At 34.3% G+C, this 11,093-nt stretch overlaps 1 protein-coding gene across 1 annotated transcript; it reads left to right on the plus strand.

Moving 5' to 3' along the window:
• The first annotated feature begins 2,356 nt into the window (after nt 1–2,356).
• On the plus strand, nt 2,357–8,754 carry LOC129425891 (uncharacterized). Its single transcript, XM_073865091.1, has 5 exons — nt 2,357–2,444; nt 2,811–4,169; nt 5,705–5,731; nt 6,026–6,414; nt 8,692–8,754. Exons 1-5 carry the CDS (start codon nt 2,357–2,359, stop codon nt 8,752–8,754), a joined length of 1,926 nt encoding a protein of 641 aa, XP_073721192.1.
• Nucleotides 8,755–11,093: the final 2,339 nt, after the last annotated feature.

Raw genomic sequence — 11,093 nt, forward strand, 5'->3', positions numbered from 1 at the left:
ATATTTCAAAATAAAAGTCGGAACAGAACAGAGTGTCAAAATAAAAGTCCTAATAACAAAAACAAACAGAACACAAGACAAAAACCCTTACAAGAGCATTTTTTTTTATTTACCAGGTTGTCCAACCTCCTCCCTCACAAGCAAAATTTCTGTTTCTAACTTCTAAGTACGAATATGTGTTGTACAGCTCCAGGTGCCTACATACAGCGACAAAAATTTTGTCCTCCATTGTTGTTTAGTATTTCTGCCTCCGCTCCCTATGTCATACTCACTAGTCACTAAAGCAAGCTCCTTATTGGTTAACGTGGCATGAATATCCGCCAAAGTTCAGATTCTTCATCTTGCGCGAATCATGCATTATGCGCTTCAAACGCCCAAAAGCCTTATTCAGACCACCAGCGACTTTCTCATTATGTGTCGCCCGTTTTTTTTAATGAGGCGTTTATAAATCTGGTTGTCATAAACAAATGAGTAGCGTCCACAGTAACTGGCATGAGAATGATGATGTGAACTCCACTGCTTCGCTCCCATTGGTAGTCGCTGCAAAAAAATCGCTCATCATTTGCATAAAGTTAAACTTTTCTTCAACTTTTCACCAAAATTTCATTGAAATTAATGAGATCACGTCGCTCTACTACTGCTTGTCACTGGTTGTCTGAATGGGGCGTCATTCACGCTCATCGTGCTGCGGGATGTCTATCGTGTCTTTGCATTGACTTAATATGTAAATTGCACTTAACGATTCATTCACGTCTGATGTGAACACACCATAAAAATGGCTGGGTTGTTTTTAACCCATGCTGGGTTAATATTTGACTAGTCTCGTGTAGCCAGACCAATACTGAAGGTCTGGTGTTTTTCGCTGCTTTTTCTGGACAAAGCCCGCCCACGAGCTGTTTGACCGACATGTCAAACAACCAATCACAGTTTGTTTCATCTAGCGTCACGTTTTGGACTCCCCACAATAACGAGCCGTCTGGCAACAAGTCAGTTATTGAAATAACCAGCCGCAACCAAATAGTATCTAAATAAACAACATTACTCACCATAGGACAACGTTGTGCACTTCATCAACAGCCACACCAATGAGACGATCCTGTTAAACGTCTGTTTGAAGCATATCTCTCCACTTTTAAACACATACAAGCAATTCAGGAGAACCAAACTTTTTGACTCCACTAACTGCCTTAAAGAAAACTCTTGGACGTCTTTTAGAGAGTCGATGCCGCGAACTTTGCATATTTTTGAGAATCCAATGTTTAGCTGATCATGATAACTGCTCATTATTATCCACGTGAACACGACTGATTCTCTTCCTCAATGGAACGTCAGAGCTTTGTTTTCCAGGGACTGAAACTAATCGCGACACTCGCGTCTCCTGGAAATCCGTTTTTTTCCAACCAATCAAAGACGACTTTAACATTCTCACAGGGTTTCCAGAAAAGTGTACGAAAAACATCAAACGTTCAGCCAACAGTTTGTGGGCGTGACGTCTGAGGCTGAGACTAATATTTGACAGAAAACACAGCTTGGTTAAAAATTATCCAATGCGGGATGATGTTATAAACAACCATGGGTTATAGTAATAGCTCAGCAGTTGTGTTAATGAGAAAATATGTGGGTGTAAACTATTTTTATTTTATGAGTACATTAATGAAGTGCATTTGGGCAGTTTAACAGACAATGACAGTAGTGCATAATAATGTAATGAGTGTATCATGTTTAATACGCCATATCTGACAAATATTTGAAACATCTAACCTTACTCATTAAGAGATCATTCTGTGTTTTTTTTTTTGTTTGTTTGTTTGTTTATTAAATCAAAGCAGGAAATTCATTGCATGTCACAGTAAATTTCTGAAACTCTTGCAGTTTAAGGAATGTAAAATAACAGGTTATGCAAAAACATTAGATCATATCTGAGTCTGTAGTTTGGTAAAATGAAAATCATTCCACAAAATATCGTAGTTTGTTATAAAGGCCATAGCCACAACAGGGAGAGAACAGATGATAAACCTCTGATGCCTTTGGGACCAACAGACCACCAGAACACCAGCTGCCCGTATTGAATCAGCGGACCCAGAAGTCCACCAGACTGGAGACCAGACTTCTGCACCTTGGATCCTCTTTCTTGAGTTCATGAGCAGGAGATGAAAGCTGGGAACACTGGTGGAAATCTGAGTTGGAAATCTGAGTACTGTGATTTTTGTTGTAGTGAAGCATAATATGTATTGTATTTTAGTCTAAATGTACTTTACAGCTTGATCATTGTTTTTTTTAATGAAACAGAAAGTTATTTTTTACTCTAAACAGTGAGCTTGGTTTCTAAACACAACAGTTTTGTTTTACAGGTAAAATGTTTAATTTCTGGATTCTGATCTTGATTTCAGTTGTGCTCAGTGTGGTGATTGCAATACTGATCACTGTGTTTGTTAACACACGAGGTAACATTCATGTTTGTTTTATTAGATTTATTGTTTGTAAATACTGTATACATTATAGTGAGACCTAAGACTGTTAATCTTAGTGTAGTGTGTGTGACTGATGTTTGTTACAGTTTTTAAAAGAATAACATTTTCATTTTGCTATTTGAGATTTCACTTCTCATAGCAGCACTTAAAAGCAAAAAGAATTAAATTAGATCACAACAGTTTATATGGTCTATGTTATGTGGCGAAAACTGCACACATTATCCTGTAAAGATCAACACAGTGTCAAGTTGGCATTTGCTTAAAAATAATGTTTTTTATGTTCATGGTTGCTATTTCTGTTAAGAAATAAGTATGTCAATGTAATGTTTTTTTCTACAGAACTCCAGAGTAAAAAACAAAGAGAGGGCCAGAGACTACAGAGTGAAGATCAGACCTTAAAGAGTGAGAACCAGATCCTGAAGAGTGAGAACCAGACCCTAAATAGTGAGAACCAGACCCTAAAGAGTGAGAACCAGACCCTGAAGAGTGAGAACCAGACCCTAAAGAGTGAGAACCAGACCCTGAAGAGTGAGAACCAGACCCTAAAGAGTGAGAACCAGATCCTAAAGAGTGAGAACCAGACCCTGAAGAGTGAGAACCAGACCCTAAAGAGTGAGAACCAGACCCTAAAGAGTGAGAACCAGACCCTGAAGAGTGAGAACCAGACCCTAAATAGTGAGAACCAGACCCTAAAGAGTGAGAACCAGACCCTGAAGAGTGAGAACCAGACCCTAAAGAGTGAGAACCAGACCCTGAGGAGTGAAAACGTAAAGAGTGAAGATCAGACCCTAAAGAGTGAGAACCAGACCAGAAAAAGTGAGGACCAGATCCTAAAGAGTAAAGACCAGAACCTAAAGATGGAGACCAAGACCCAAAAGAGTGAGAGCCTAAAGAGTGAAGACCAGACCTTAAAGAGTGAGAACCAGACCCTAAAGAGTAAAGACCAGAAAGTAAAGAGTGAAGACCAGACCTTAAAGATGGAAACCCAGATCCAAAAGAGTGAGAATCTAAAGAGTGAAGATCAAACCCTAAAAAATATTAACCTAAAGAGTGAGGACCAGAGCCTCAAGAGTGAGAACCTAAAGAGTGAGAACCAGACCTTAAAGAGTGAAGATCAGACTCTAAAGAATGAGAATCCTAAAAGTGAGAACCAGACCCTAAAGAGTGAGAACCAGACCCTAAAGAATGAGAACTTAAAGAGTGAGAACCAGACCCTAAAGAGTGAAGACCAGAGCCTAAAGAGTGAGAACCAGACCCTAAAGAGTGAAGACCAGACTCTAAAGAGTGAGAACCAGACCCTAAAGAGTGAGAACCAGACCCTAAAGAGTGAAGATCAGACTTTAAAAAGTGAGAACCTAAAAAGTGAAAACCAGACCCTAAAGAGTGAGAACCAGACCCTAAAGAATGAGATCCTAAAGAGTGAGAACCAGACCCTAAAGAGTGAAGACCAGACTCTTAAGAGTGAGGACCAGAGACTGAAGAGTGAGAACCTAAAGAGTGAGAACCAAACCCTAAAGAGTGAGAACCAGACCCTAAAGAATGAAGACCAGACTCTAAAAAGTGAGAACCTAAAAAGTGAGAACCAGACCCTAAAGAGTGAGACCTTAAAGAGTGAGAACCAGACCCTAAAGAGTGAGAACATAACCCTAAATAGTGAAGACCAGAGCCTAAAGTGTGAAGAGAAAATAATAGATGATGGTAATTTTGCCTGTTGGCTTTAAATTTTGTAAATATAAAATCTGTTTTGATCAGCTAAATGATTAATAAATTGACACAGAATTATCACATACAGTCACAGAAATTAGGAAAAATAGGAGACCACTTCCATGTATTGGGGCCATTTTAGTGATATAAAGTCACGCAAAAGCATTGTAAAAGACTGAGCGCATAAACACATTATGGAGTGACCAAGAGTCCTGACCACAACCTGATTAAGATACTTGAGATAGGCCTGCAATGATTTCAAATAAGATCAGTGGAAAATTTCATGAATATTGATGAAAATAAACAGCTTTGTGTGTAAAGAGGATCAGTGCAGAAATTCAATCTGGTATCATAGACAGAGTTTGGGAGGCACAGACAATTATGATTTTACTAATGAAATATGATAATTTAAATTAATATTTTAAATTAAGGCTAAGATAGTTTTAAAGACTCTCTCTAATTTCAAAGCATGCAGTACCCTTGTTTGCCAATAGGTGCCCCAAGCACAAATGCAAAACTCTGCATATGTCTTGGTCACTCAGTCATTATGACCAAGATTTCAATTCAATTCAATTCAAATTTATTTATATAGTGCTTTTCACAATTGTTAATTGTTTCAAAGCAGCTTTACATTAAAATGAACGTAGTAATAATGTAACGTATACAGTAAAGTAGTAACTTAAGCCAAAGGTGGCAGACTCTCCAGGGGATGAAAAAAACCCTAGGAGAAAAACCCTCCTGGCTAGTCCAGAGGGAAAACTGCTAGGAGGCGGAAACCATATATATATGGTCAGGCATCGGCTGGGCATCATGTTGAAGGACGGTCAGTAGATCAGTGGTGTGATGACCTTCACAGCTGCAGGAACTGGGTCTGTTTGTCTCATTGTCCTCAGGGTCGAGGATTAGACAGGGAGAGAGAAACAAAATCCTATTAGCGTAGGGGCCGTTCACTTGTAATGCAAGTGTCATACAGTATTGTGGTTTAAGTAAGGTCGGTTCCAGACAGGCTAACTATTGCGACATAAGTATATTACCCAGATGAGTTATGTGAGTGCTTTGTTCTAGACAAACTAACTATTGTGGGATAAGTACATTTACTGGACATTTTATGTGAATGCTTTGTCACAAACTTTATCCACCAGCACTGTAAATGATTACACAAGAATGTTTGTGTCTACAAGTTTAAAGGATCAAAAAGAAGATCCAGCATAAAATCATTTGTTAAAACAATAAAAAAGTATTTAATTCAGTTTAGTTGTTTAGTGTTGTTTTATTTACTTTTCTCTTGTCATTACTTTAAATTTTCTTTAGAACCGTGAGAAACATTTGCTGAGAGAAAAGAAGACTGTAGAAAGTGATGAATTTATTTTAAATGTATTATATTATGCATTATTAGGCATGCGTTCATTTGCAATTCAATTTAACACATTTTGTGTCATATTTTACTGTGATTTTTTATGTTATTTTCAATCTTAAGTATAATTCTGTTATGATCTCTAGTTAACTCTTTATTGTCTGTCTGTTTTTAGTGAAATCACTGTTAAGAAAATATGCAGGTAAGTTAAAGTTTGATGGCATCATTAAAGTTTTTATAGATCTACAGCTGTTAAATGAGACTGTATGTGGTGTTTTATAGTGACTTTATTTGTTATCCTCTATACATTTTTATTTATTTTACATTTATTATATATATTTAACTTCAGTTAATTTTCTCTATGCTTTGTGTGTGTTTATTTCTATGTAAGTGATGTTGTGTTATAGAAAGACAGCAACTAATAATATTATATTACAACTGTAAAGCAGAAATCTCAATATTTTAGCAGTGAATGTGACTCTGGATCCTGATTCAGCTCATCCAGATCTCATTTTGTCTGATGATGGGAAACAAATGAGATATGAATACAAGCTTAAAAGAGCGGAGGATGGAGAAAAAAAGCAAAATAACAAATATTTCTGTGTTCTTGGAAAGGAAGGATTCACTTCAGGATGTTTTTACTATGAGGTGCAGGTGAAGGGGTTAACTAGGTGGTATGTGGGTGTGGCCAAAGACTCTGTTAAAAGGAAGGGCGAGATCCGTCTGAATCCTAAGAATGGATTCTGGACTATGGGGAGGAGAGATGGGATGTATTTGGCTTGTGAGAATCCATATATTCCTCTTTTCCTGAATGTGGCACCTCAGAGAGTCGGGGTGTTTGTGGATTATGAGGAGGGTCGAGTCTCTTTTTATGATATGGAGACTGTGTGTAATATCTACTCATTCACTGCACAGTCTTTTGATGAAAATATATATCCTTTTTTTACTTTGGGTCATGATTGGTCTATAAAGTCAGATGTATCACTTATCATCTGTAGTGATCTCTCATAAGATCTGGGCTGCGTTTCCCGAAACCTTCTTAACGCTATGTCGTTCTTAAGTTGTACCTTAAGCTGTACCTTATCGTTAATACGTGTTTCCCGAAACGTTCTTAGTTACGTATCTCTTCTGTAAGTCATTCATTCGAAAGGTTGGTCTGGAGCACTCTTAGCTATACCTTATCCCACTTGACTCCGCTAGGGGCCATGACTGTGATAAAAGCTTACATTGCAGTCTATAAAACTATATATTTGTAAAAAAAAAAAAAGTTGCAATACACTCCGTGTTTAATTAGGCAAATATTTTTAATTTAAAGAATAAAACATTCACATAATTTGACATAATTACACCGATGGTTGTTAGAATTTTAATCATGTTTCCGAAATGAACATCAGCTTCGAACTATTAAATGCTACAGGCTTAAGAAACTATTTAAAAATATATTTTGGGTGGAGGAGTTGGTGAAACTATGGCACTTATACAGCGAATTTCACTATTTCATTTGTGCATTTCATATCCGTTAAATCTTTAGTTTACCGGCTATTTTAGCTGCAAATAAAACAAATCAAGTAAAAAATTGCATGCCACGGGAGCACATTCATCACGAAATCATAATTGTTGATTTTCCTAAATATTATTATTGATGTTAATTCGACTTTGCATCAAAGTTTTTTTTTATGTTTTATAACTTTGAGGCAACTGCATTCAAAATAAACTGCTCCACTTGATTACTGCTTGTATAGCCTCCTAAGGTGAACAAAATTTCCACATTAAAACTAATCAAAGCTCAAATCTAATGCAATCATAATATATGTTTATATATTATATAATATATATTTTTATGATATATTTAACAGGCGCTGCTCCAGAAATGCGTCTTAACCACGCTGGTTGCGCATCCAGTGTCTAAGCACAATACACATGTGAACTAATGAACGACAGTTTGTTTTTATATATTTTAATTTTAATGCACATCCAAGCAGGTGACTTTCACGACCCACCTTATTCCCCTGTGCAACGCACTTGTAACTCTAATATAAATTATCCTTTAAAGTGAAGGCATAGCGGATGCATTGGAGCAGTTTATGCCTAATACGTGTGGAAATGAATTGCGTGTTTTGTACGGGTTTGATATAAAATAAAAGGTTGAATTTAGTTGTTTGCAATTTGACATATTTTTACAAGATATTCCTAATAAATTTAACTTGAACTATTTCTGAAAAGTTTCTTTAGATATAAAGAACACCGCTATCTCATAACGCAGTGAAACCTATTACATAAAGTGAACAATTGATTGTCGAGCAATCGATATCAACCTATTCAGCACCATCGCCATGGACAGCACCTGGTAATGTTGTACGTAAGATGGAATACCTTAAGAAACCCGCTAAGGTACAGTTCGGGAAACACGCCTAGAAATGGTATAACTGTAGTTAAGGTTTAACTTAAGAGTCTTCGTACCCGTCCAATTTATTCATTCTTGAGGCAAAACTGCCAATATTAAAATAAAAGGCAATATATATTTTAAAAGGGGTTTTTTTTATTAATGCTTCATCAATAATTTTCAAATTAATAAATGTAAAGTTTATTTTTTTGTTCTCTTTTATTTTTATTTTCAATTAAAAAAATGACTAGCGACAAATCTAGCATCAATTTATGTACCCGAAAACTACAGTACTGTTAGATCAATCTAAAAAAACTTTTTAGTTTTATTTTATTTGTATGTTTGTTGTATTGTATTATTTGTGCTATTGCTCATAATTAGATTTGTTCTTATTTTATTAGTAACTGTTTACTTTTTATATTTGAAAGTAATGTTAGGTAGGCTAGTAGTTTTTTTTGTCATAACCTTATTTGGTAATGTTAAAATAAGCAGCTGCAGGACAATAAATATATAAATATTTGCCCGACCGGGTGCGTTTCCGAAAAGCATGGGAATGCATTAGACCGGTGTAAAATATGGGAGTTAATAGTATTTTTGGGATCTGCTTTACTTAATTACAATTTTAACAGAATACTTGTACTGTAGGCTACTTAACTACATTTTTAAAGAAAAACATACAATTTTGGTTTTTTTTCTTGATGTCATGTCTCAACACTTACAGTACCTCAAATTCTTCCTATAGTCATTCTTCACCTCTGTCCCGTGACATTTTATTGCAGCATATGCCTCCTCTACCCCATCACCTCGGGAGTACTCTGGGACCCCTCAGACAGCACGCCTAATGTGCTTTATCTCATTCCCTATTGATTACATGTTAATGTGAACTTCTAAAATTGCTAGTTAAATGACAACCTTTTCTCTCTTTTTGTTTATTTAATTCATTTATTATTAAATCTGCACTGTTGTATTATGGCAAATAAAATGAAATGAAATAATTAAAATAAAATGAAATAAAATAATTAAAATAAAATAAAATAAAATGATTAAAATAAAATAAATTAAGTAAAATAATTAAAATTAAATTAAAATAATTAAAATAAAATAAAATGATTAAAATAAAATAAAATAAAATTTTAGCACTTCCAGTTATATGTCTTTTATATGTTTTTTTTTTTAATGGGATTTTGTTTAAATGCCTTAAATAAGATCTTGGGTTAACACAAAGGGCGTGTCTGTGTGCGTGCAGGTGCGTGTTTATGTTTTTTGAGAGGGAGAAATAATGATTGCATCTATTTGAATTGTCAAGGGTTCATAACTCCAGTAACTGTGCCCCTGAGACTTTTGTGCAGGAACCATTTAAAGTTTCTTGTTGTCCACTAGATGGCAAAATGTGACCAAATATACTTTTCCTTCCATTGACTTCCATTAACCTACGCATGAATGGAATGAGTCAGACCGAAAACGCAAGCTCGTGCGAAAATATTTTGCAGGTACCGTGAAAGCCTTTTTCTGTTCTTATTTTAGCTTTTTCTGTGTTTCAGGTCAGAACACAGCTCATTTACAAAAATGATATAGTCAGTCTGCTGTCTGTGTTGTTTAGTAAAATTATACAAATTTAATGTGCTAGGAGACGATTAGAAAGACTACTGTAAGATCGTCCCGGTAAAACATTTGCAGTTAAAGTGGTAAACATTTTTATAATATGTGTTCTTCAGATGTACTTTATATAAAAGATCTCCACAAAAATAACCCAAATCAATGCTTGACATGGAAATGTTTTCACAATTTATTATGATAATTTTTTCATGTACAAATATTGAGATAAGTAACTGTAAACAAAACATTTAAGACTTCACATAGATCACAAACAAATAATATTGGTTGAGAAATGGAAAAAACACAACTTCTGATATATATATAAATAAAACATTACTAGGATTCACATTCATGATGGGTTACATGTCTGGGCACCTTATTTTTTAAATGAATGTGGCATAAATAATTAATTCATAGTTTTCATAATTTCCATTGTTTTTTATGTTACTTTATTGTTATTTTCTGTCTTAAACACGTTACTCCTTTTGCTCAGTGACAAAAATGGTATGGTTTGGCATGAGAAATTCAAAAATCTTAAAAAAAACATACATCAGGTTTATAGTGTATTTATGTTAATTATATGAAATAAAAAAAATTACATTTGCACCATTTTAATGAAAGTTAAGACTGAATGGTCCTGAAAATGTCAAATGGTGTAACTGCCAACTGTGCCAAAGAATGAGAAATAATAAATATTTTATCCACCTTTATGGCATGTAAGCGAATTGTCAAAAAAAAATAATACTTTTAAAATATTATTTTATTAGTTATTTCTAAATGTAAATTTTAATGTGTTTTTGTAATATTTGACCTGACTGAAAACAGCTCTGTTTTCTAAATAATCTTTGACAAATGACGTAAACATTTTTGTAAAAAAAAATCATACACTACACAAGATGATTATATTTTATTTATTTTATTCCACATTTTTATGAATATATTTAGATTATCATTTTAAAAAATACTAGTTACACCAATTGACACAGACCGGTTACACCACATTGACATTTTTGAAATTATCCCCCAAATATTCTGTCAAAATGAAGTGAAAACAGAAAATGTAGACTTGGTCCTCAGAAAAGAGAATGTATGCATAATCTGCAAATTTATTTTGAAATGTCAACCCTTTTACATTTAATTTATCCATAAGGACACAAAATAATTAACATCATGTCATTGACTCATAGCTACAGTGCAATATAAACCACAATTATTGTAAAAATAAAATAAAGAAAGATAATATAAAGAAATGACACATTCAATTTGCTTAAGCTAAACCAATGTTTATTTTTTATCATGGAAGTCAAAGATCAAATTCATTTATAAGACATTGTAGGTGAAAAAAAATATTTTCAAGTATTCATTTGACACAACCTGGACAGGAGAATCATCTAAGCTTTTATCAGAATGTTTGTTTGTGATTATTTTAAAAGTACTTTAATAATATACATTTTTCCAAAGCAAAGACAAATAAAACTTAAAAGCAATGTTGAAAACGGCTTAAAAAGGTTTAATAAGATACATTTCTATGATCTTTCTATTGAGAGACACGGTTACACATTATCTGCTCAACTCTTTTAAGATG

The sequence above is a fragment of the Misgurnus anguillicaudatus genome, unplaced genomic scaffold, assembly GCF_027580225.2.
Source record: "Misgurnus anguillicaudatus unplaced genomic scaffold, ASM2758022v2 HiC_scaffold_29, whole genome shotgun sequence".
NCBI lineage: Eukaryota > Metazoa > Chordata > Actinopteri > Cypriniformes > Cobitidae > Misgurnus > Misgurnus anguillicaudatus.